Genomic DNA, 27,072 nt, shown 5'->3' on the forward strand with positions numbered 1-27,072 from the left:
AGCCCGCTGTAACGATTTTGTTGCTGTCCTTTTCACGCTGCAGTGTAGGTGTCTGTTGACATGCCCGTTTCCCTAAGGACAGGAATTTTTCTTTTGTTTTTGATATTTGGCGGCTGAACGAATGAGTGACTATATAACCACACACTGTAGGCCCTGGGTAAGTGTTTTACATGCACGATCTTGATCTCATTTAATCCTTACAAAATCTACTTATGGGGCCCATGACCTTGTATGAGAAAAGAAAATCACATCTTCATTTGCATGAACTCCAACTGAAATATGGCATTTCCTTCAGTTCTAAATCGTAGACAACAAACTGCCCAAGGAGTCCATGACCCCCCAAAGGTTAGGAGCCCCTGCACTAGAGTTTAAACTGGCATTTGAAACCAGGCAGGCAGACATCACCACCACACCATGCTGCTTCTCCATGTAGTCACTGGATTGGGACAGACTGTGGGTTCGAATCCTGGTTACAGCACTTGGGCTAGTGCCTTAACCTCTCTGCGTCTGTTTTCTCATTTGTAAAACGAGGATAGGAATAGTACCTACCTGACAGGGTGCCTTGAGGGCTCAATGAGCTTGTATATGTAAAGCATAGAGAACAGTGCCTGGCACATGGTAAGTGCTGTATACTGTTTTTCTATTATTATTTTTTTTTTTTATTATTAACCACATTATACTGCCTCTCATTAGTTACACACCTGTCTTCTAACAGGCTGTGGCCTCTTGAGGTCAGGCTTGTGTCTTGCTCAATTCTTAAGCCACAGAGCCTTGCACATCCTGAGTGCATGTTTGTCGGTGGATTTAACATTGCTGGCATCCCGCCTTTTAGATGCTCGTTTCTCCTTTGGGCTCCATGACACCCGTCTCTCCTAGTTCTCCTCCTTCTCTGGCTGTTTCTCCTCAGGCTCCTTTGCTCTGCCTGCCCCAGAGAACCTGATGTTCCTCATCTATAGATCTAACTGCAGGCTCCAGAACCACCACAGGTACTTCAAAGGAAACATGTCTACAGTCAGACTCCTCAATTCCATACTCCTTCTTCCAACCTGCTCCTCTTCCTCTATTTCCTGTCTTAGTGGCTCCACTATCCATCCAGTGCCAAAGCCAAAAACTTAGGCAACTTCCTGGATCCCTTCCTCTGCCTCTCCCCCTATACCTATCAGTTCAGAAGTTCTGATGATCCACATTCTCAAAATGCTTGCAAAGTTGGCCCTTCTTCTCTATCCCCACCATCCCTGCCCTAGTCCAGGCTCTCAGCCTCTATTGCCAGGATTAGTTTGTTTTCTCTCTCATCTCCTTGTCCCTTGATTGCTCTCTACCTCCTGCCCAGTCTAATCCTCCATCCAGACTCCAGAATAACCTTTCTAAGGAAGGAGCAAATCTGATCAGATTTTGTGCCACTGCCTAAAAATCCTGTCCAAGATAAAGACCAAACTCCTTTACATGGCATTCAAGACTGTTTGCAAGCTGATCCTAGCCTGTCTCTTTGACCTCATTTCCCATCACTTAGACTTCAACTCCCATTATTTTACCTTCTACGTGAACAAATCTATTGACAGAATTGTCCCACCGGTCCCCATCCCCAACCCCATATCCATGCTCACACCAGCGTCTCTACCTGGAACATGGCAAATTCCACGTCTTCCTTTACAAGTTAGCTCAAGGGTACTCCTTCCTCTCTGGAGCTGTGTCTGACTTCCCTAGGCCACCTAAGGCACATTTTCCTGAATGTTCTTATGCTTTTTATTTGCCTTGAGCGTTTCAACTGCTGTCGCTAATTGTTTACCTGAGTTTCACCACTAGGTGGCAGTAGTCTTGTCTTTTCATCTTTTCAGGAGGTGAGGCTATACAATTGAGATCATTTTTTATTTTAATTTAAATTAATAAGAAATAATTACATTGATAGTGTTTATTATAATTAAGATGCTATGGGAGTAAGGGAGAGGGCAAAGTCTATGAGGCCCCAGGATTTGGGCCTGGCTGTCTGGGGAGGAGGTGGGCACAGAAGGGAGGAGCATGTTTTAGGGAAGAAGATGATTTCACTTGAATTTGAGGCACTTCTAGGCTGTCCAGACTGAGGTGTCCAGGAGGCAATTGGGTAGAATATTCTGGAGCTGTTCAGGGAAGTCTAAGGCAGTAGAAATTTTCATTAAAGTAGTAGTGATTAAGAGTGCTACATTGTTTCAGAGAGTTCCAGGAAAGTAAGGCCTTTGAAGAAGTGGGGATGGGAAGGAAGGAGAAGTTAAGGGCGTTAAGCAAGGAGGGGTTAAGGGCCTTGCAGAGCTGGGGGATGGATTTCTCTCCCTTCTTTCCTCTCCTCCTGTTACCCCTCCTCCCCTTTCCTCTCTGCCCAAGGCCGGGCATGTCCAGGTGCGAAGATGAAGGCAAGTAGTGATAGGGGAGCATTGAAGCCACTGGGGAAAAAGGGGTCTGGATGAATTACAAGTGATGACAACTGCCTAGAATGAAAGGGCTTTATGGTGGATCGAGAAGGGTAATGACAAGAGGAGTAAGTGCTGCGGGAAATGGGAGAAGGAGGTAAGTCTGGAATCTCAGTGCTGTCCGATAGAATTCTCTGTGACGATGGAGATATGCTGTTTCTGCTCTGTCCAGTGTGGTAGCCACAAGCTCCATGTGGCTCCTGAGCAGATGAAGTGTGACTAGTGTGACTGAGGCATTAGGCTGAGGAATTTCTCATTTGATTTAAATTTAATGGACTTGATTGAAATGGAAATATCTGCATGTCTTTAGTAGCTACTATATTGGACAGGGTAGCTCTGGAAGGTTGGTGATTAGCTCTGAGGGGGCCCTCCTGAAACAGATTTCCTTGTATTTTCCTGGCACTGGTCTGTGTGGTTACCCATTTTCTCCTCAGTCGGGGAGCAGAACATCTGGCTTGAGGGATCCATCCAAGGTTGGCGCTTTGTAAGTAGGGTCAATGGTGTTGACGATCCAGAAAGCGAGGCACGTTGGAGGTTCAGGACAGAGTTTTGGTAATCCTGCCAACCACTTTCCTCTTTCTGGGTCTCTGGCCAAGGGCAGGTCACCCAAGGAACGATAGTGGAATGGGAAACAGAGTGCCACTTTCTGATTGGCCGAGCAGGTGCCCAGTACGTGCAACGCAGGCAGAACTCCTCTGGCAGCTAGGCTGGAGCTTGCAGCTTTGGCCTCGAGGCCCAAGTGAGCTTCCTGCTCTGTGCTCTGAGAATCTAAGGTGGCCAGATCTGTAGAGCGGGTCCAAGCTTATTTCCTACCCCATCAAAGGCACTGAGAAGCTACAGGAGAGAGGAGGATGTGAGCAGGCCTGACTGTCCAAAGAGACAGGTTTCTCTGAGATGTGCATGATGAAAAGTGTGTGCTGCCCATTACAAAGCTAGACTACCTGGTTTCAAGTCCTGGTTCTGTCACTTACTAGCTGTGTGGCCTTGGTCAAGTTCCTTAACTTCTCTGTGTTTCAATTTCCTCACCTGTAAAATAAGAATAATAAGATTTCCCCGAAGGGTTGTAATAAGCATTGAATGTTAATGTATGTAAAGTGCTTACAAGAGTGCCTGTCCCTTAGTTCCCACTATTTAATTTTGCTATGATTAGTCTGTTTTCTGCTTGCTAATGTACCACGACTCTGCCTGCTAACCTAATAAAATGTGGTCCGAGCAGTTTCTTGGGTTCTCACCTTTAGCAATCCACCCTTTGAGGATGAGCTAGTGAGAGGGTAGGTAGAAGTGTGGGGTGAGAGGGAAGAAGAGGGCGCTCTGCCCACCAGGGAGTTGAGGGTGCTAGTGCAAGAGTTTAAGTGTTTGCTCATGGGGTCCCAGCTGGTATGGAAGGAAGTGAGGCTGGGAGAGAGCTTCAGAACAAGGAGGAAATCCATGGGGACAGGTAAGGGGCATCAAGGGATCAGAGGTCATAAGGAGGTCTCTGGGCACGTGCACGGTAGGAATGAGGATATGAAAGCTGAACCTCTGGAAGCTTGTGGTCATAGGTGGGGCAGTTGGGAGTGTTGACCAAAGCGGGTTGTGGGTGGTGAAGTGGACTAGAGGTTTGTGGAGTTGAGGAGGTTCAAGAGGCCACGAGATTAGGGTGTTGGCAGTGGCGCCTGCACGGATGTTGAAATCACCCAGAACAGAGGAAGACTGTAAGCCGAGTGAGACTGATCTGGGATGAATCGGATAGTGACCTGGAGGACAACAGGTCACAGTCACGAGGAACAGAAGCTGAAGCTTGAAAGAAGGAGAAAAGCGAAGAGAAAACATGTAGAAGCAATGACGAGGGGGCTAGAGGAATCTTCAGCTCCCCTTCTCCCCAGGAAGGCTTGCTGTGAGAATCGAAGGCTCGGAACAAATGGCCTCTACTCAGAGCAGCCAGGGGAGAAGGAGTGGCTCCAGGGGAGAGCCAGGCCTCCTTACAGTGAGGAGGTGCAAGGGCCCTTCTGTGCAGAGGTGGCAGGGATAGAAAGATTTGTTGATGAGGGGGCCAGGTCTCCAGAGGTTCTGGGGGTTCCAGCAGGATGGTTTGGGGGGAAATCAGCCTCGGGACAGGTGGAGGAGAGTGCACCTGTGCAGCTTTAGGACCTGTAGGGCTAGTGATGCAATTCCTGCTCCAGGACCCCCCCTTTCTTCATCCCTGGGGGGGTTTTGGTTGGTTGGGTGTGATTGTTTTATTTAGGCAGGGGTTCTTAACCTGGGGTCGAAAATAGGAATTAAGGGGTCCATTAACTTGGATGGGAAAAAATATCCCATCTTTCTTTTCACTAACCTGTAGCAGAAATGTGGCACATGAATGCAGGCAACGAGCACCAGTGATACTGGCCATACCTGGGACTGTGTTGTCAGTAGCAATCACAGATGGCTTCCTATCACCTTACAGTAGTTGCAGACACCTCAGAATACTGTTTGTGCTCATCACTGCTTTGAAATTATGGTAGTTGTTAGACTTGCTGCTAGGTCTTATTGTTAAACACATTAGTAAAGAAACACATAAGTACTATATTATAAATCTGTTTAAATATTTTGATAACTGTTTTGTTTTGTTTTGGTGAGGAAGATTGGTCCTGAGCTAATACCTGTTACCAATCTTCCTCTTTTTTTTTTCACTTGAGGAGGATTGTTGCTGAGCTAACATCTGTGCCAGTCTTCCCCTAGTTTGTATGTGGGGCACCGCCATAGCATGGCTTGATGAACAATATGTAGGACTGCGCCGGGGATCCAAACCCGTGAACCCCGGGCTGCCCAAGCAGAGCACGTGAGCTTAACGACTGCACCACTAGGCCAGTCCTGATAACTCTGTTTTAATACCATTGGCTTCGTTTGTAACCCTTTGCCTTTTATTTTATGCATTTAAAACATTGGTCCGAGAAGAGGTGTGTCGGTATCCACCTGCTGTCAGAGGGGTCCCCTCCTGGCACAAGGAAGGTTAAGAAGTCCTGCCTACAGGCTGCTTGGAAACCCCTTTCAGTTTCACTAGAGGGAGCTCTTGTTTCAGAATTGGGAAGCAGTGGACTGTCAGGCTAGACACGGGGAAGAAGGGTCTTTGAAGCACAGGCAATTCAGATGTCCTTTGGGGACATTTTCGGAAACTGGGATGTAAGAGCCCAAACGTTGTTTGCTCCAGGCAAGCCACTTCTCTCTTGAGGGGCTTTAAGGCGCTCTCCTGGAAGATGAGGGTTGGCATACAGCCCCTGTGCTGCTTTCTAGGACAGTTAAAGCAAGAGCACTTTGGCCAGCAATGGCTTGAAAGTGGCCCCGAGGTAGTACTGACCTCAGTTCCAGGTTGTGCTGCCTGTGTCCTCCCCGCCATTAGCCCATTGCCCCTCCTGCCTAGCTAGGATTGTGTCAGGATGCTGGGGAAGTTCCCTTTCACTGGCTTCTCAGTTCTAACTTTGCTGGTCAGGCGAGGGGCAGGGGAAAGGATAAGGGACAGAAGGCACCCAGGGGGTTAGTGGATGAGGAAAGAGCTGGAGAATTTGAAAAATTGGCCAACAGCTGAGCCTTGTGCAAGAGGGTGGGTAGGTGAGTTTCTGAAGACCATGGGATTTCCCCTGCTGAGGAGGAAGTAATTGGGGCTCAGGAATGCTTTGTAGGAGCACAGGATTAAGTCAAGTATTTTCCACCTTAATTTTATCAGCTTCCATGAGACGCTGCTCCTTGCGCCTGGCCAGACTGTGCCCCTCCACTGGTAGCTTTCCTCAGGCCTCTAGGTACATCTTCCACCTCCAGGAATTCCCCTAAGTCAGTATGTTTCTCCTGTGTGGTTGGATGACCTAGTATCAGAATCATGTGAGGTGCTCGTTACCAAAATGGAAATTTCAGGACCCACTCAGATTGCTTGGGTTCAAGTCTCTGGGAGCAGGGCCCAAGAATCTGCATTTTCTGCGAGTTCTCTAGGACAGGGGTTCTCAAAGTGTGGTCCCTGGACTAGCAGCAGCAGCCTAACCAGCAAACCCATTAGAAATGTAGAAATGCAAATTCTCTGTTTCCTGATTCCAGGCATGCCGCGCCCCCCCCCCCCCCCCCCGCCGCCCATCCCCCCTCCCCCCGCCCCCGCCACACCCTCGCCCTGCCAGGCCTGTGGGGCCTAGCAAGCTGCCTTTTAACAAGCTCTCCAGGGCATTCGGATGCTCTCTCAAGTTTAAGAGTCACCCCCTAGGGGATTCTGTTACAGACTGAAGGGGAAGCCTCATTGCCTCAAATCATCTCAGACTTGGCTCCCCCTTGCTGAAAGCTCACCAGAGACCCAGCAAAGTACTAACTGCATAACTTGTGTGAGGCACAATGGTGTGTTACGTTTAAATAGCACCTTTTTCTACAGTGTCTCCGTGTTCCTTTAGCTCTTTTATTCCTACAGGGCTCCTGCAAGGTGGGGAGGGCCTGGGATTTCCCTGCAAGAGGGACACTGATGTGTCGAGGGGTTATGATCCACACAGATGGTCACACAGCAACTTGGTAAGAGTAGAACCTGAGACCTGGGTCTCGGGGCTCCAGTGCTTATTCTGCTAGGCCTGGTCCACCTGCTGGATTCTTTGCCAACTCAGGATCCTCACTCTGTGCTGATGGCAGAGGGCTGGATCTCTGATGCTCATGGATGAAGGTGGGTCTTTAAATTGCCTTGACTACAGGCTGAGTGGCGCAGTCAGCTCCTACTAGGCGCTTTGAGGGTGAAGCCTGGCCTGAGTGGGCTTTCCAGCCCCTCAGGGTAGCAGGTCAACAAGATGGACCTTCCACATGAACACCCAAGCATACACATCCTCTACTTCCTTGTGTACTAAACAGAATTTGGTCAAATGCCTGGATGAAGGGAAACCTGACTTGAGAGTGCACTCAATAGCTGAGAATGGGGAATCATGTATCCATGACTATCTTGAGATTGTGCCACCCAGAGATGTATCTTCTGGGCGACTAAGGCTTGCAAAAGCTAGAAATACAGGTATCTGATTTAGAGGGCACCAAAGATGGGATGGCATTGTTGCTGGGAACTAAGCTTGTCATTCTCTTCCCTCTCTCCAGACCTGTATCTTCTCTGATGTTCCCCATCACATTGAGTGGTACCACCATCCGTTCATTCATTACCACGGCCATAAATCTAATCATTGGCCCTCCACTCTTCCTTCCTCCCCACATCCAGGCAAAGACCAAATCTTGTCCATTCGACCTCCTGATCATTCTTGAATTCATTCCCACTACTCCTACTTTAGTGCGTATTGGATCATCCCTGACTTCTTCTATTGCAACAGCCTCCTCACTGGGCTCTCTCTCTTCAGTCGCGCCCTATTTTAATCAGCAGCCAGACCGTGAGCTCTGTGCCTTGCTATTCAAAGTGTGGTCTGAGGGCTGGCAGCACCTGGGAGCTAGTTAGAATTGCAGACTCTCAGGCCCCCTACCCCAGACCTACTGCATCAGAACCTACCTCTTCACAAGGTCTCGAGGTGATTTGTAAAGTCCAGAGTATCTAATGGAGCAAACAGAATTCTTCCCAAACTGGCCCTCATCTCCTCTTTATCCCTCTCTCCCACATGATAGTCCAGTGATACTGAACTGTATAAAGTTCTTAAACATACTAGGCTGCTCGCTTCATTCTTTCAGCAAATATTTATTAAACCCTGCTTTGTGTCAGGCATGTTTGGGGGATAAAGCAGTGAGCAAAACAGATACATATGCTTGCTTTCACAGTGCTTACATTCTTGTGGGAGGAGACAGTAAAGAAATAAGTAAAATATGTAGTAAGTCACATGATGTTAGGTGCCGTAGAGGAAAAGATAAAGCAAAGTAACGGGCATAGGGCTGCTGATTGGGTGGAGAGGGTTGCAATTTTAAATGAGGTGGTCTCATTTAAAGGGAAGGCCTCACTGAGAATGTGACATTTGAGTGAAGGCTTGCAGGCGAGGGGTTGAGCCATTGGATATCTGGGGGAAGAATATGCCAAGCAGAGGAAATAACAAGTGTAAAGTCCCTGAGACAGGAGTGTTTCTAGAATGTTCCAGCAATAACAAGTAAGACAGTGTGTCTAGAGCTGTGTGAAAGACGGGAAAAGTAGTAGGAGGTGAGATCAGCGAGGTGATATAGGTGAGGGGGCAGATCATATATAGGGCCTTATAGCCCGTTGTAAGGACTTGACATTTTATTCCTAGGGAGATGGGCAGCCATTTGGAGGGTTTTGAGCAGAGGACTGACATGGTCTGAATTAATTTTTCAGGGGATCACCCAGTTGCCATGCTGAAATTAGACTGTAGGGGGACAAGGATAGAAGTAGGAAGACCTAACTTATGTTTGTAATAATCTAGGAAGGAGGTGATACTAGCTTGGGCTAGGGTACTAACAGTAGAGGCAGAGAAAAGTCACTGGATTCTGGATACATACTGAAGTTCAGCCAGCAGGATTTGCTGACGGACCAGATGAGGAGTGTGAGAGGAGGAGAGGAGTCACTCCAGAGTTTTTGACGTGAGTAACTTAGATGGATGACCATTTATTGAGATAAGGAAGACTAGAAGAAGGGATTTTTTTCTTGTTTATTGCTCTTTTTGGGGAGCTGGGGAGAGGAAGTGCTCTTTCAGTTACCTATTGTTGTGTACTAAACATCCCCAAAACTTAGTGGCTTAAAACAGTGACTTATTATTTTTCACAATTGTGTGGGTTGACTGGATCATTCTTTGTTATGGACTGAATGTTGTGTCCCTCCCCAAATTCAAGTCCTAACCCCCAATGTGATGGTGTTTGAAGGTGGGACCTTTGGGAGGTAATTAGGGTTGGATGAGGTCATGAAGGTGGGGCCCTCATGTTGGGGTTGGTGCCCTTATAAGAAGGGACCAGAGAGCTCCATAGCCGCTTCCACTGTGTGAAGACACACCAAAACAGATGGCTGTCTAGGAACCAGAAAGTGGGCTTTCACCAGACACTGAATCTGCCAGTGCCTTGGCCTTGGACTTCCTGGCCTCCAGATCTGTGAGGAAACAAATTTCTGTTGTTTAAGTTACCCAGTCTATATTATTTTGTCATAGCAGCCCAAACAGACTAAGCCATCTTTCCCTTGGTCCTCTCTATCTGCATAGCCTTTCATGGCATGGGAGTCTCAGGGCAGCATTCCAAAAGGGCAAGCCCCACTGCACAAGTGCTTATCAAGCCTCTGATTGCATCTTTTCTGATGATGTCCCATTGGCCAAAGCAAGTTATATGGCTGAGCCAGGTGGGCCACATGACCAAATCAGTGTGGGAGAAGAATACATAAGGGTGTGGATATTGGGAGCCCGTACTGTAACCATGTACCATAGGAGCCAAGTTCAGAAGTCAGGTTTAAGAGCGAGATGCCCACTTAGCTAGCCAAGTGCAGATATTGAGTAGGCTGTGAGCTATGTGAACCTGGAGTTCAAGGCAGAGGTCCACACTGAGATATAAATGTTGGAGTCATCAGCATGTAGATCATATTAAAGCCATGAGATTGGTTGAAATCACCTAGGGAATGAAAATAGACAGAGAAGAGAAAAACTCTTGAGTTCTGCAGCCTGAATCCTCTCCATTGTTTAGAGATCAGGGAGGTGAGGAGGCAGCAGTAGAGGAGACTGAGAAGAAGCAGGCTGTGAGGCAGGAGGAGAACTAAGAGGGCAGGATCCCTGAAACCAAGTGAAGAATGTTTGAAGTACGTAAGATGAGGCCTGAGAATTGACCATTGGGTCTTAGCAATGATAAGGTTATTCGTGACCTTGGTGGGAGCTGTTGTGGTGGAGTAGGGGGTGGGGAGGCAGGAGCAGAAGCCTGACTAGAGCGGGTTAAGAGAGAATGGGAAGAGGAGAATTGCAGACAGGGAGTATAAGCAAGTGCTCTCCAATTCAAATATGTTAGCTACATAAGTAATTTCAAATGTTTTAGTGGTCACACTAAAAAAATGTAAAAGAAACAGGTGAAATTAATTTTAATAATATATCTTATATCTTATTTAACCCAACATATCCACAATATTATCAAGTGCTCAACAGTCACACGAACCAGGAGCTACCATATTGGACAGTACAGATGCACACAATTCTTTCAAGGAGTTTTGCTGTAAAGGGGAGCCAGAGGAATGAGATGGTTGTGTGGGGAGGTGAGGTCAAGTGTTTATTTGTTTTAGAATGGGAGCTCTTCCAGTATGTTTAGTTTATATGCTAATGGAAATACTCCAGTAGAGAAGGAGAAATTGGTGGTTTTTTTTTTTAAAGATTGGCACCTGAGCTAACAACTATTGCCAATCTTCTTTTTTTTTTTCCTGTTCTTTTTCTCCCCAAATCCCCCCAGTACATAGTTGTGTATTTCAGTTGTGGGTCCTTCTAGTTGTGGCATGTGGGACGCTGCCTCAACATGGCCTAATAAGCAGTGCCATGTCCGTGCCCAGGATCCGAACCCTGGGCCGCCGAAGCAGAGCGTGCAAACTTAACTACTCGGCTACCGGGCCGGCCCCGAGAAGAAGAAATTGTTGACATAAGAGAAAAAGGAAACAGTTGCAGGAGTGAGACTGAGTAGGTGAGAGGGGCCGGCTCTGGATACAATTGGGAGGGCTGCCCTTGGCTAGGATCCTAGGCAGTTCATCCGTGGTAACGGGGGTGAAGGCAGAGCATATTGTATGACTGGTGCAGATGGGTGGTTAGATGTGATCATGAGAGCTTCTGGGAGTTTTTTGTCTGATTGTTTTTTTCTCAGTGAAGTAGGAATCAAGGTCATCATCTGAGGGTGAGGATGGGAAAGAAGTACTAAAGATCTGAGAAGAGAGGAGACAATATTAAGTTGTAGCCTGAGAGAAGTGAATGGACTGGGAAGGTATAATACGATTGCCTGGCAGCATGAACGATGCACCTGAGGTTTGTGATCATGAATTTGAAGTGAGAACAGTCAGCACTGTTGCTTTTCTCCAGCCACGTTCAATGGCGTATGTACAAGCAAGGAGGGGGAGGAGATTGGGATTTAACCAGGGCTGGGCTTTTTCAAGATGAGTGTGATAAAGAGAGGCACAGTGGAGTCAAAGGTGTATGCCAGGGAGAATTAGAATGATGGGTCATGGAATGTAAGGTCATGAAGGACAGCAAAATGATGGTAGGACCAATGAATCAGAGATTGTGGTGGCGTCAAAGAAATGTTGAGGTCAGGGTTAGAGGGAGTAAACTGGAAAGATAGAAGTGGTGGTTGAAGAGGGAATGCTTGACTTATGGAGAGGCTGTGGATATTCGTAATTAAAAGGTCTCAGGCATGAGAATGAGTGGCAGAGGTGTGATGGAAGACAAGGTCATTGAGGAGAGGTAAAGGAACTGCGAGGTCAGGATACTACAAAGTTCATCTAGGCATATGTTGAAATTATCAAGAAATATGTTAGGAATGGTTTTGGAGAGAGTGGTACTGAGCCAAGTACTAATATCCTCAAGGAATATTGAGGGCCATGACCCATCTGTCTGTAGACAACTGTAAAAGGGAAAGGTAGTGTGTGGTACACTATGGTGGTTGTGAGGTTTTAGAGAGAAAGGAGGGCCAGTGGTCTGGAAACAGCAATGCAAAGAAAGAAGGTACATACTCTACCTACTTGGGCCAAAGGAGAAAAATCAGTGACTCCTTTAGAGGACTAGAGATGAAGCAGGCTCCTCGAGGGAAGAGGTAGGTCGGGTAAGAGCAAAAGGAAGAAGGAGACATTCAGAGAAGTGATTGAAATATTGGGAATTTAGCTAATGATTTCTCTGTGACTTTGCATATCCTGTTCCCTTTTCCTGGAATTCTCTTCCTTATTTTGTGCCCCTGAAAAACTTTTCTTCATCTTTCATCACCCAGGTCCTGCATCACTACTTTCCTGAGATTGCTATAGCAAAGATCACCAGTGACCAGCATGTTGTCAAACCCAGGAGAAGTGTTTGTCTTTACCTCTGTCGAGAAGTGTGTTCCCAGTGGAATTTGCTGTGATGATGGGAATGTTCTAGCTCTGCACTGTCCTATATTGTAGCCACTAGCCACGTGTGGTTATTGAACACTTGAAATGTGGCTGGTATGACTGAGGAACCAAATTTCTAATTTTATTTAATTTTAATTTGTTTAACTGTAAATTGCCACATGTGGCTAGTGGCACCTTTAATCTTGTCTTCAATCCTGTCTTCTTATGGATCCTCTTTCTTCTGGCAACTACATACAGTCATGAGTCACTTAACGATGGGGATACATTCTGAGAAATGTATCACTGGGTGATTTAGTCATTGTGTGAACATCACAATGTGTGTTTACACAAACCCAGATGGTGTAGCCTACTACATACCTAGGCTATATGGTACTGATCTTATGGGACCACTGTCGTGTATATGGTCTGGCATTGGCCATAACATTGTTATATGGCGCATGACTATATTGCTGTTTCCCAGGCTCTGTCCTTGGTCCTTTAATCTCGTTCTGTGGGCTCTTCCTTGTTGATCTTATCCATACCCCAAGCTCTGTCTCTCCAGGCCATCTCCCTCTCCTGAGCTCTAGACTTGGACATCCACAGCCTACTGGAGATGTCTGCTTAGATATCCTATAGGCATTCAGCGTCAGCCTGCTCCAACCTGAATTCTTCTCTCCCCTAAATCAGCTCCTCTCGCTTACTGAAGTCATAGACCTGGGACTCACCCTAGTGTCTCTTTCATGTCTGACAAATTGCCAAGTCATCTATATCTCTGCAGCAGTGTCTGAACCGGTCTTCGGTCTTGTCCCCCCCAGTCCATTTTTCACACTGTTGCCAGAGCATCTAGCCAGCTGAAACCTAAATCTGACCTTGCACTCCCCTGTTTAAAATCTCTCAACGGCTTCTCATTGTGTATAGGATAAAGGTGATGTTCCCTGGGCCGGCCCGGTGGCGCAGCGGTTAAGTTCGCACGTTCTGCTTCTCGGCGGCCCGGGGTTCGCTGGTTCGGATCCCGGGTGCGGACATGGCACTGCTTGGCAGCCATGCTGTGGTAGGCGTCCCACGTATAAACTAGAGGAAGATGGGCACGGATGTGAGCTCAGAGCCAGGCTTCCTCAGCAAAAAGAGGAGGACTGGCAGTAGTTAGCTGAGGGCTAATCTTCCTCCAAAAAAAAAAAAAAAAAAAGTGATGTTCCCTGGCATGGCAAACAAGGCTCTTCATGACCTGACCCCACTTGCATGTCTCTCCAGCTTCATCTCCTGACATGTGTCCCCTCCCACTTTGTGCTCCAGTAACACAGACCTGCTTGTGATTGCATGCAAACTGCATGCTGTTTCATGCCTCCACACCTTATCTCAGGCTGTACCCACTGCCTGGAATGTTCTTTCCTTCCTTCAAGCTCCTTCCCCAACTCACCTCAGCTGTCATCTTCTCCAACTACCCTTCCTCAGTGTCCCATAACTTACTGTGCTTACCCTATTGCACCATCTCATCGTTCACTTGTAAGCTGCAGGGGAGTGCTCAAGGGCAGGGGCTCTCTGCCTTCTTAGCCCCACTGCCTAGCATGGGGCGTGGTGCCCAGGGTACACTCAGTTGATGACGAATGAATGGGTAACATATAGAAGTGAATGAGTTGAAGGGAGCAGGAAGAAGATTGGCAAATGGGGTGCCACCTGCCCAGTCTCATCTCCTTGGTGCAAGTCCTTTCTGGGTGGGATCATAGGATGAGAGAAAGGGCCCTGGGGAGGCCTCTGGGAATCGGTCTTTGCTGCTGATGCTGCAGTTGACTTCTTCCCTCGCACTCATAAAGCTTCCTTCTGGCAGAAATCGATCTCAGAAAAAGCTATTACCTTGGTTTCCCCCTACCTTTAGAACTGAAATGCTTCTACCCTCCTGGGATGGAAGATGCTGCAGAAAATATCACATTTTTCCTTAAAGTTGAAAGAAAGTTTTATGCGTTTAATTTTTCTGAAAGTGCTTAAGTTTCTATTTTCCTTTAGAAGAAAACTGGTTTTTCACTGGGATTATCCCAAGGGCCACATCCAGGTGAGAAAAAAGAATGATGTGTGTTTGCATACAATTTGCAAATACCTATGTAGACTGGATCATCTATTCTCAGGGTACTTGTTAAAAATTTTTCAAAGACACTGAAATTTTGATCATCTTTGCAATGAAAAGAACCAACAACAGTGAAGAGGCAGTGGAAACCAGAGTCACAGTCCCCCTTCATAGAGGAGATCACCTCCTTACAAAATTCCCTGTCTTCTTCCAGTCTTTTCTGAGATTTTGGATGGCTGTGATGCCATGATAAAAATAGCGGCTTCCATTTGTGTGCCAGGCTGGCTGCTGTATTTACTTTTTACTCCACTCAGCAGCCCCGAGAGGTAGATGTTACCTCCAGCCTACATCCAGAAAAACGGGCTTAGAGGGGCAGCACAATTTGTCCAAGGTCACCCCTGGAGGCAGTGGCAGAGGCAGGACTCAAACTCAGGCCTGTCTGACCCCAAGGCATGTAGTTTAAACCACTGAGCTGTCTTTTCCATCATCCACGTGGGGCTGGCGTTCTGTCTTCTACACTTGCCATTACTAGCCAGGGACTTTTCACACAGATGCATAGTTTGGTTGTCATGTGAATGGCAGTGGACTCTTACACAATATTGAGGTAGCAGAGTTTACTTAACTTTCTCCCCATTTGGTTTGTTTCCAGTTTCTCAATATTATAGGTAGCACAGGTGTAAATATCTTTGTGCAAATAAGGGCGGTTTGTTGGGGGTTTTTTTGGTATTCCATGGTAGTCCTTAAAGTAATATTATTGAGCCAAAGGGTTATAGTTTTACGATTCTCCAGAAAGTCTGTGCTGGTCATTCTCCCATACAGTGGTTATTTTTTGAGTGCCTACGGTTACCAGGTGCTGGAGGTGAAGAGGTGATTCTGAGATGGCCCCTCCCTCAGAGAATGAACAATCTGGTGTGGGGCAGATGATGCAACGCAGAATGAATGGTGCTAAAGTGGGGTTTGGGCAAGAGGCAGTGAGAGCCCTGAGAAACAGGACCCCTGGTGGTGTCTTGGTGTTCCTTTGCCTCCATAGCATAGGTCCGGACGGGGTCAAGGCTTTTAGGGCAGGGTAGGGAAGGAGTTTGAGGAGAGGAGGGCTGCCCAGTGGTTGAGGCCTTGTCCCAGCATTCCCCCAGGTCTGTGGCTGGGATGCATCCCGGCCAATGACACTTCCCCTCCCATCATCCCTTTCCTGCCACCACCCCCAGCCTACAGGGCCTGTCACTACTGCCCAGCTGCACTAGGGGGAGCCAAGCAGAGGATGGAGGGAAGGGACACCTGCGGAAAATGGCTCACGGCTTGAAGAGTGGCACGAGTGCCAGCCTCAGCAGCTGTCAGTCTCCAGGTCCCCTCTTCTTCCCCTTTAGATCCCCAGCAGCCAGGGATGACAACGTGCTGCCCGGTTCCCACTCATTCAGCAGAAAGGAAAGCGCACAATGTATAAGCGCATAGCTCAATGCCTCTTCACAAACCAAGTACCGTGCCAGATGCTAGGAACACGGAAACAAGTCCCACCAGGCCCTCGACCCCGAGGCACTCTCGTCTGGACAGGTAGACAGACAAGGAAAGAGACAGTACAACTTGGTGTGATGTAGGTCTGGACAAGTGGCAACAGGGGCATTGGGCAATGAGTCCCCTGGCAGTGTCTGAGAGCTCAGTGCTCTGCTATTATGACTTTCCTATGGTGCTGCCCATCTCCCAGCCTCAGTTTCTCCCTTTACAAAATGGAGGGATGAGTTCAGTGCCCTCAAAGGGCCTTCTCACTCAGACGTGCTGTGAGCCTCCCTCTTGTTCAGAGAGCAAGTCTGAGCGTCTCCCGGAGAAGACCCACTTGGCTTCAGTCACCCCATCTTGTTCCTCTTCTCCCCTCCACACTGTCCACCGCCAGGCCCCCAGTGGTGTTCCTTGGTCCTCTGCCTCTGGCCTTCTTCTTCTTCTCAGTCTCCGTATATTCCTGTGACTTCGGTTACCGTTGTGTGTTGATGACACCTACATCTGGATGTTCAGCCCCATCCTTTCCACTGACTTTGCGACTCATATAATAATAAAGACAATCATCATTTGTTAAATCCCAAATATGGCACCACAGTCATGACTTAAATCATTTCATCTCATCTATCCAACAAACTTGTGAAGTAAGCAGCGACACCCTATTTTATAGATGAGTGAAACTGAGTTCAGGAGACACTGACGCTTCCCCAAGGCCCTGAAGTTGATAAGTGACAAGAGCCAGGATTTGAAAACCTGCGTCTCTGGGGTTCCAGTCCCCACATGCTCACCCTCACACTGTATTTCCCAGAGTGCATCCAGCCGTCTAAGAGACATTTCCACTTGGGTATTCCACAGGCACCTCAATTTCAACATGTCTAAAATGGCCTCACAATTTCCCTACCTTCTGCCCCAATCTGTCTTTTCCTCTTCTCCATCGTAGTAAATGGCACCATCAACCCAATGATGCCCAAGCTAGAACCCGGGAAGCTTCTTAGATCCTTTGTTACCCTTCCTCCCCAACATCCGGTCTTCCATCATGTCCTGGTGAATTTTTCCTCCAGGTTTCTCCCGCCCCACTGCTGTTCTCTTCAAAAGCCATCCATCCTCTTCCCTCTTCAGGTCCTGCGGCAGTCTCCTTATCAGTCTCCCTGCCTCAGCTCTCTCTGCTCCGGTCCATCCCCTGCATGCTGGCCAGGGTGATCTTTCTCAAGAACATGTCTGATCACATCGTTTTCCTGCTTCAAACCTTCTCCTGCTTTCTGTGGCTCCAAAGCAGATCTTAAAGCTGGCCACCCATGGGCTGAAACCCATCCAAGAAGACATGTTTTGTTTGGTCCATTGACTATTCTTAAAACATTTCGAATTATTTGCCAACATTTAAAAATCAGGAAATTTCACATGAAAGTTCATATTTCTGTCTTCTCTTGCAAAAGTGAAAAAACTGGCAACTCTTGGCCCATGTCCCTGCAAGGCAGTGATTGGATGGGGTAGTCACCCTCTTTAGAAGGGCATGGGGTCTTTCCAGTTGGCCAGTCTCCCGCATCCCTAATTTCCCTTAGTCTCTGGCCACGCCCCTGCTCCCAGTTACCTCCCTGAGACTTAAGGCATTTGGGCTCATGACCTTGCAGCACAGAATGAAGCCCAAAGCCCTCAGCTTGACCACTAAAGTCCTATGTGGCCCAGCTTAGAGCAGACCAGCCTTGCCAACCTCTGAGTCTTAGTCTTGCTCACTACCCATCACACTCTTCCCTGTGGCCCCAACTCTTACCTATAGTTCTCTGAATTGCCTTGCTCTCACCCATATCTGCCTTCATGCAGGCTGCTTCTCTGGAATGCCTAGGCCCCCCCTTAAGTCCCATATTTCCTTCAGGACTCTGCTCTGTGCCCCCTCCACCAAGAAGCAGTCTTTGTTCCCACACCTTACGCGCCAAGCTGAGTTCTGTCTTCCCTAATATGTAGCACAGACCTTGATCATCGCATCCATTATACTGGATTCTAATTGTTGACTGGCTTGTCTGCCTCTCCCACCAGACTGAGTCCGAGCCTGCAGGGAGCCTGTCTTCTTTATCTTCCTATCCCTAAAGCTTTGCACTGGGCTTGGAATATAATAGGTGCCTAATAACTGGTGAATGAATGGATGAATCAGTGAAAGACTGACTTGGGGAAAATACTACTCCAGGATGTAATGTGGGCATCTACTTGCTTGGGGTGGAGGGTTCCAAGTTCCTTTCATTCTAGAGCACCCCCCTTCAAGTCCACATTCAGAGTGACACCGACAACATCATATAAGCCTACTCTGCAATCTCTGAATACGTCCAAGCCTACTGGGATGGTAGTTCCTAGTGACGTGGAGGGATAATATATCCTTCTTGCTGTTTCCGGGAGAGGGGGTTGTCTAACAGTTGGGAAATGGCACAGCTATTGGATATAGCACATTCTTTAGTTATTTGAATAATGATGTGGCAATGATAGCACCTAACGCGCATTGAACACTTCCGTTGTACCAGGTCCTGTACTAAGAGCTCTCAATTTATTATTTCCTTTACTCCTCACAACAACTCTAAGAAGTAGGTAGGACTATTATCCCCATTTTACAGACAAAGAAACTGAGATTGATGGAGTTTAAACAACTTTTCCAGGGTCACAAAGCCAGTAGGTGGTAGAATCCAGATTTGAAACCAAATCTATGTGACATCAAAGTTAACATTCTCAAGCACCATACCATGCTTCCTCAATGACATTTCTCTTTAGAAACATGAGGGAATGATTAAAATAAATGTGGAAATGAAGGATATGCAATTATATATACAGGAAGATCCCAATTAGTAGTTAAAAAAGAAAGAAAAGAAACTTGTAAGGCATAGAGAAAATAACCAAGGAGACACACCCATGTGTTAGCTGTGGTTGTATTCGGGTAGTAAAGTGCTGGGGATGTTTTTCTTCTTTTCCTCCATCTTGTTTCTACTCTTTACCATTTTCTAAACTTCCTTTAATAAGCATGTATTACTTCTATAATAAAAAGTTCCCCTCTTTGTAATGGCCCCAGCATCACGTGGCAGGACAGAGTTTGGGAGGGGGCTGATTGAAGTACCCAGGGAAAGGGGGTCATCAGGCAGGCAGCAGCTGTGGCCTTGCCACCTGTAGCCTCATGGGGCACAGGAGGAGAAGTGGATCACCAACCCTGCTGTCTCACTGTCTCCCCTTTTCCTCCAGGTGCTTACACCCCGGAGCCCCTCAGCAGTTTCCAGTGGGCCCTTCTCTCAACTGGCCTTATGTTCTTTTATCACTTCAGCATCTTGCAGATCCTGGGCCTGGTAAGTTTGGTTCTATCCCCTTCTATCCCTTCTGTTTGGAGTTCTCCATAAATCTTGATAATCCTGGTTGGCGCAGGTATATCGTTTTGTTTTGAAAATACAAGATGCCAAAGGCCAGGACATCAGATTGTTGTGTCTGGGTTGCTGATTTATGATCCACAGCCTTGGCCTCTTCAAAGGGCTTTTTGAATCCTTCAGTAATGACTGTTTCTTTCATACCTGGGGAGGCAAGGATGCCCTTCACTCCTGGCCACTTGGGTTGGAAACAGTGAGCTGCAACTGGAAAGTGGTTCGCTACGGACCCCATGAGGAGGCAGGACCCTATCCCTGGCCCCAGGCCTGGGGGAGGCTTCTGACCTTGGGTCCCTTCTGGGCCTACTCCCAGGTTCTGGGCTGTGTGGCCAGTGGGAGTGTGGTGTTGGGGGACCCTCGTGGCATTGTTTGGGTGTCCAGAGCTCCCTGGAGCGTGGATGGTGGCTGCACTCGGTAGTTGAGCTAACCAGGGCCCGGGATTGCTGAGTCCATGGATGTCTGTTGGTGGCAAAGTGAGTAGGAAGAGCTTGGGGCGGGGGCTGGAGGTCAAGAGACCCAAGTTCAAGTCCTGGCTCTGCCACTGCTCTGGGTGAGTCACCTCCCCCTCAGGGGCAGAGAGCTCCCAGCCCCTCTGTGACATGGTACAAAAGCCCCAACCTCCCTGAGAGGTGGTGAGGACTTGTTTTTAATGTGAATGGGCTTGAAGGGCTTTGGAAGGCAGGTGCCGTGGCTGTCCTCAGGGCAGGAGTGGCATGTCTGGTTTTGTGTGCAAGCGGCATTAATGTAGCATTAGCCATGTGGAGCCTCGCGGGACCTAGCAGGACTAGGGCATGTAACCGATGTCACCAATGCCTTTGGAGAAGCAGTTACTTTCTCTTTCCCACCCTGGTGTATTGCTCTGCTCTGGTTTGCCTGGGGGGTAGTTTGAGCTCCTTGCCAAGGTGTGAATGCTTCCTGCGCTCTAGGGAGGAAGCAGGGTGACCTTCATACCCTTACTCTCACTGCTCTCCACTGGGACTCCTTGATTCCAGAGGAGTCAGTGTCCTCATGTCACCGTGCATACCATGCTCAGTCCCACCTCTGGGCCTGGTTTAGGCCAAGCCTCCTACAAGGAAGGCTCTGCTCACTCCATTCCTCACCATGACCCCCATCCATCTTTTATGAGTTCATTCAGGTGCCACATCCCTCATGAAATCTCTGAGGACTCAGCCCCTACACTCCTCACATTTCATGGTGGGGAAAATCCAATGAGCACTGTCTCGTTTGAAGTCAGACGTGCTAGACTGATCACCCCAACTTGATTGGTTGCCAGTTACGTGGATGCAGGGACCATAACATTGACTGCTCTTTTATCCCATAACACCTCTCTGAGGACTAGGCACAAAGTAGAGGCTTAGGAATGACAACAGGCTCTGGGCCTAACCAGAAGGCAAGACTGAGCCAAACCAAACAGCTTTTCCACTGGACGGCCTCCGCCATCACCTCCACAGGGCTCTAGCCTTGACCCACTCAGCAAACCTAGGGGAGAGAAATCCCGTTATGAACAGGTGGGGATTTGTCAATCCCTCCTTGTCTAGTCCCCCATTAGGTAGAGATGGCTGAACTGGCAGAAGCCAGAGAAAGCCTAAGGATGGCGAACGCTCACTCTGCCTCCCTTGTCCCTGCAGGTCACCGAAGTGAATTTGAACAACATGCTGTGTCCGGCCATCTCAGACCCATTCTACGGCCCCTGGTATCGCATCTGGGCCTCGGGACACCAGACTCTCATGACCATGACCCACGGGAAGCTGGTTATCCTGTTCTCATACATGGCTGGGCCCTTGTGTAAATATCTGCTGGATTTGCTCCGGCTTCCAGCCAAGAAAATAGACTGAAGGTGCTTGTGTTTTTGTTTTTTGTTTTTTTTCTCCCTGAGGAAACAAGTCCTGACTTGACTTGGAGAACACCCAGTTCTTGATGAAATCATGGGAGAGGGCAATAGGATGTTTGGTGTATTTCTTTTTTCCTCTTCTCTGTCCCTTTCTTCCACCACTCTTCCTTCCCCAGCTCTTCCCCCCAGGATGTCTCCTGGAGCCTGGGGTGTCGTGCTGAGGACTGGATTCTTCCTCCTCCCCTTTGGCTCTTTCTCCCTGCTCCTAGTGGCCTTACTTGGGGAGATGGTAGTCAGTAGCTTCCACTCTGCTTGTTGGTGCTTTAACAACAGCTGGTTGAAGAGAGAGGGAACAACAAGCAGTAGTTCTTTTGGCATCGAAGTGATGAGATTGGGTTGAGTTTCATTTCTCCACTGCCAGGGACCTCCAGGCTTATTGCTGGGTCCCCTTTTGTCTCCAGCACGGCCCCCACTGTAAGGGGACTGAGGCCTTGTTTCTATACCAGCCGCAAGCCTAGAGCCAAGGGATTTCCCAGCTCATGGCCAAAATAGAACTGGCCAGATTCTTCCCACTGGTGTCCCATGACTCAAAGCAAGCAGCCAACCAGCCACTCCCTCCAGGATGCTGCCTGCGGTGGGAGGTGGGGGCGCTCCCCAGCCCAAGGGCTAGATTCCATTGAGGGGATGGAGAGCTGTTGCAGTGGCAATTCCAAAGTGAACAAGGTTACAATGCCCACGACTAATACTAGGTAGGACCTTGGGTAAATCCTGCCTATGAGAGCTGGGAACTGACCCATATCCCACTCAGAAGTGAGCACAGGAATTAATCAACAGAAGTGGTAACTTGAGAAAACTGTGATTTGAATCATATGCTCCATTTGAGTTTAATGTTGATAGTAGATGCCATTTTAATCCTGAGTGCCCCTTAAATGTTCTCTCTCTCTCTTTTTAAAGGCAGCTTCAGGGAAGGATGAGCTGGAGTTGGGCTCTTTGCTTTTTGTTTATTTGTTTGCTCACTTGTTTATGGATATTTGAGTTTGGAGAATGCTTGCATCAGGACGTGTCTCTGGAGGGGCTCCTGTCAATCCATTTTGTGGTTTTACAGGATATGTCAGCATCCTGGGTTTGGGAATATACAAATCCTTCCAGTGTTGTTTTTCCGGGGCCACATGTCGTTAGTGCAGCCAGACTCAGTGCTGAATTGTTTAGCGTGGGGGGCGTCACAGGCTCCCTGCCCTGCCCATCCCCGACGCCCATGTGTAGGTTGAAAGGGAGGTAGCAAGGAATCAGGTCCCCATGGGTGGAGGTTCAGGTGCTTTGAAAGGAAGGCCTTTTGTTGAAAGACTTGAGCTCAGTCATGCATGGACCTCAAGAAGGGAGGCAGTGGCTGAGCATTTGCTGACCCCTTGTTGCCTCTTACGAAAAACAGATTTGCTTAAGAAAAGAAAAGATGGTTGTGACTTCCTGTGATGGGCCTCCCCTCTCCCACTCTAGGCAACCCAGTTGCCCTGGGCCAGTTCCAGTATTTTGGGTGTTACTGTATTAGACCTAGATTGAGCTTCAGTGCCTCAGTGGTCACAGTTTTAGCAAACGGACATACAGGAAGCAGCAGAATGCAGGAGAGTCTCTCTGAGCAAGATTAGGCCCAGGGAAGCCACCATGGAAGCCCATTTGCAGAGGCCTGTTAGCATTGAGGTGATGAATCCCCAGGGTGTGGGGAAGTGAGTGGGAGAACATTGTGCGCTCTTCCTCCTCATGAGCTCCTCGTGATGTGTAACCTTCATTTTCTGCCCTCTCTGAGGGCTTGGCCAAGTTTTTCTTAGTGCTTCTCAACCTGGGATTGCCTGCCAGAAGAGGCACCTCTTGAGTGGCTGGATTCGCCCCGCCCATCATCACACTGCTGTGTGTGGGAATGACTGATGAGGAAATATGCAAGGCCTCAATGCCTCTTGGCCTCTTTACAAAAGGAAAGGTTGGAAGGAGGGCATGGGAGGAGCCCCTGGGGGCCTGTCCTGTCCCCTATCAGAATATGGAGTCTCTGGAGGCAGATGATCTGTACCTGAGCTGGGAGTCAGCGGCGTGGGTGGGGCAGATGCTCAGCTTTGGAATGCCACAGTGACATAGTGACTCTGCACGCTCTCTCTTCCTCCCTGTGTCTGTGGCATGGCCGTTGCCAGTCAGCCTGAGTTTTCTTCACACTGGCATGCCTCTAAAAGCTTGCCTTTGCCCTGGCAACGGCTCAGCATCCCATTCTGGCTGACACTTTCTGCTGCTTGGAAGGAAAGAAGAAAGTGAAAGCCATGTGCCTGGCCCGGCCAGGCCAAAGACAGATACACCTGTCAGGGGAAGGGGGAAGTGAGGGGGGTTGCAGGGCTTCTGGGGGCAGACTGGCTCAGAAACATGCAGGTGGAAGGAACAGAGATTGAGCCCTGTCTCTGGGCTCCACGGGGGCTCATGGCCTGTATTTGAGGCATTGGGGAGCAGCAGGCATCTGAAGTGGTCTGTACCTCACTCGTACCTTGGGCCAAGCCCATGTGGGGAGGTGACCTGGACAGACCCACGGCAGCCTGCCTTGGAGGGTGACCCCTGTACCAGCAGGCCCGGGCTTCCCAGCTCCTCCCCAGGGGTTTTCTGTCAGTGCCACGGAGGTTCCCCAACCACCTTGGCCAAGTTTCCGTATGCCACTTGCCAGTGTGTGGGAGCTCAGTGTCTGTCTGAGAGAGTGTTTGTAGAAGTGGACACTTGCTTTTAAAACAGCCCCAGGAAGGGAAAGGAGTGCTGCCTCAAGCCCCCGGGTAGCCTTAGCCAAGGATCTGGGCCAATGAGAATAGTTGGTTCAGCTGGTTAACTTGTAGAGAGATGGTCATGCTTGCTGGCAGTCTCCCCCCGCCCCCGGCTAGTATTTGGTTCTGTACACCAAAGATGATCTGGCCCATCTTCTTCCCGGAGGCCCAGTGACATGTTCCTCCATCAGCTTGCGAGACAGCCTCGGACTCGGTCTCCCCCAGACAACATTCTCTCTTCCTCCTTGGATTTGTTAGTCTTCACAGAAGCTGCCTGCAGGGTGGTCGGGATAAGTGGGGTGCTCGGCGCACTTTACCGTCCTGTACCTCAAGTCTAGCTAGCAGGTCATCCCTTTTGCTGCAGCCTCTGTCAGGGTTTTGTCATTTGTGCTCGTTGATAATTCAGTGTTTTGTGGAGCAGGGGCAGCCCCGCACAGACAGCGGCTTGTCAGCAGATCTCCGTGCCCTGGTGTTGGGCCCGCGTGGCACCCCGGGAGTGAACTGGGCGCCTTGGGGTGGCAGAAGGCCCTTCCTCCCCCTCCCTCGGCCAGAAAGACTTCTCTGGATTTGTAGACGTTGAGCCAGTGTCATCTGTCCTCTTCAGAGACTGAAAGGGAGGTGGGGGAGGAGAAAAGAAGGGCCATGCGGGACACTGCAGGACAAGACGCTGGTGCTGGTTTGGATGAATCAGGAGCAGGCATAAGGGAGGGTGTTCCGCAGTCTTTCGCACACTCCTGGGCAGTCCCCAGACTGGGAAGGGGTGTCCCCGTTGCACACCCCGCCCCGCCATCTCGGAGGTGGGCAGAGTCCGTGAGAGGGAGTGCGCGTTCCTCTTCTGTACATAGAGTGAGCCAGTCCGTGCTCAGGAAAACCCAGTCGCTTGTTGTTGCTCTTGTCTGCGACATTTTTGTACACTGGTTTGCTCCTCGTGGCACAAAACAAATGAAACAAAAGTCCTTTCAAGCAAAGCTGTTGTTTGGGAAACTTGCTTCCTTTCGGTGTCAGTTTTATATAATATTTTAAAGAATTCTTCATTTATAGTGGTGTTATTGTGGTGGAGAGAATAAGATAGTCCGAGCTGTAATTATTTCTGTCAGGAAATCGACAAATGCCTCTGTCCCTCTTTCCCCCCACCCCACGTCCTTCCTCATTCCCAAGATGGGATTGCTATGCACTGGGCAGACCCTCCCTGACCCTCCCCCCGACCCCCCACGGTGGCTCCCTTTAGAACCAGTCTTTGTCATCCCCCTAAACAGCAGCAGGGGGAGCGTTTCTGCCAAGCTGGTTCTTGGGAGCTCTGTGCCCTCACCAGTTTGCTCCCTTCTTGGAGCATTTTGTAATGTGTTTTCTCTGTTTTGTAAAACCTTTTGATTGTACCGAAATGATTTCCGCAGTTCCCTTTGGAAATAAACTGTCATTAATTTGTGTACTTAGCATTCTGAATTTTAGTCTTAGGTGTTTCTGTTGTTGGAGATCCCTGAATGAAAAGAAACCCTCACCATGGGACTTACTGTTAAAATGTTTTCTTCATTTACTGTTATTAAAAGATTTATGAGAATCCAGGAGTCTTGGCCTTGCTTCCCAGAACCTTCTCAGAAGATGCTCTGCTTTGAAAAGTAGACAAAAGGGGCCATTGGTCCTCCACACCGTGGAGGGTCCCCAAGGGGCACTTGCTCTCTGCACAGCTTTGCCCTGGGAGCCGTGCGGCTGGACACATGGCCTTGAATTCCCACGCTGCCTGCTTCCACCAGGACGGCCAGGGACAGAGAAGGCAACTTTGAAACCAGATGTGTTCAGGCGCACTCATCCCAGGTTTCCTGAGGGTTGGCTCTGTGCCAGCACTGTTCAGCATAGGCCTGTGCCCAGCACGGGTCAGACTGTCTCACAGGGAGGAGTGAACAAGATAACCCTGCCCTTTGGGACCAGTTGGACCTGCCTGTCCAAGGCTCCATGTCGAGCAGCCGTGGTGACCATCATTAGCTCGGCCTGCCTTTACACCAGAGGTCCTACTTGTGTTTTGCTGGTGCTGCTGCTTCTGGAAGGGACACAGCTAGCCAAAGTGGCTCCTAGTGCAGGTGCGTCACCTCATTGGCCAGTAGTTGGGCCCCCAGGCTATAAATGAGGCTGGGCCCTGGCAAGTCATTTGTTCTCTTGCCACCCCAGGTTCTGCATCTGCAAAACAATGACTACAGCCGTGTGCCAGGGGCGGTGCTAAATCTCTCCAGGCACATCAGCTCCCGGAATCCTCCCCAAAAGCATGGAGGGCTCACTGGCGATGCTGTCCCCGTCTGACAGGCAGAAAGTAAGAAAACTGAGGCTCAGAGTAAACGAATGGGGGAGCTGGGGGTGAAGCCCGTTTTGTTAGACTCCAAAGCCCATGTGCTTTACACTCTACCCCAGACTCCACTGCTGGTCTGGGGTGCTGGGATCATGGGGCAGACTTTACCCAGCGCCCCCAGCCGAGGGAAAAGGGAGGAGAGCCTGCCAGTGATGCAGAAGGCAAGAAAGAGGGAGGTGAGACCCCAACTGCGCAAAGCAGAGGAGTCAAGCCTGTCTTTTCTTCTGCTGCTGGTGAGCCTCAGAGCAGAGCTGAAAGCATAGGGGTAAAGGAGGCGGGGGCGCAAGGGACCAGGCGAGAGCTGGCCCAGAGGGAAGGATGGAAAGAGGCTGCTGGGGGGAAGGGAAGGAAGTTGGTCCCGTGGCCTTTCTGTGTGTCTCCCTCTTCAGGAAGAGCTCAACACCAATGACCTAGGCCATGGCGTCCTGTCCCCTGGGCTAGTACGTCTTCCCCTGCTGGCTCCAGTCTGTACCCCCTACTGAAGGCAACAATCTTTCAAATGCAAATCTGACTGCATCACTCCCTGGGTCCTGAAACATCTTTAGCTTCATCTCCTCTCCCCTATGCCCCCCAAGAACCATACACAGGGAGAGACCCTTTGCTCCAGCCGGAACATACTCTACTTTTTCATGCTATGCCGTTTCCCGCTTCTTTGTCTTTTTCTTGGCACTGTTTTCTCAGCTCCCCATTGTCTCTTGTCATCTCTGGCCTCAGCTCGGGTGAGCCCCAGTCTGCATTAGGTACCTCTCCACTTGGTTCCTACAGCACCTAGAGCTCACTCCTGGCTGCCACTTGCCCCGTACTATGTAACGCAT

At 49.1% G+C, this 27,072-nt stretch overlaps 1 protein-coding gene across 6 annotated transcripts in view; it reads left to right on the top strand.

Moving 5' to 3' along the window:
- TMEM164 (transmembrane protein 164) overlaps positions 1-27,072 on the top strand; it is a 256,816-nt gene that overhangs the window by 141,447 nt on the left and 88,297 nt on the right. For 4 of the 6 annotated variants that reach the window (XM_070603869.1, XM_070603867.1, XM_070603866.1 and 1 more), the window contains 2 exons: positions 19,133-19,233; positions 20,934-25,477. In XM_070603869.1, coding sequence (XP_070459970.1) covers positions 19,133-19,233; positions 20,934-21,140 — 308 coding nt within the window. In that variant the 3' untranslated portion in view covers positions 21,141-25,477. Of the gene's footprint in view, positions 1-19,132; positions 19,234-20,933; positions 25,478-27,072 lie in introns of those variants that run through there. The other 2 variants (XM_070603868.1, XM_070603865.1) reach the window with 1 other exon arrangement.

Source organism: Equus przewalskii, chromosome X (assembly GCF_037783145.1).
Source record: "Equus przewalskii isolate Varuska chromosome X, EquPr2, whole genome shotgun sequence".
Classification (NCBI taxonomy): domain Eukaryota; kingdom Metazoa; phylum Chordata; class Mammalia; order Perissodactyla; family Equidae; genus Equus; species Equus przewalskii.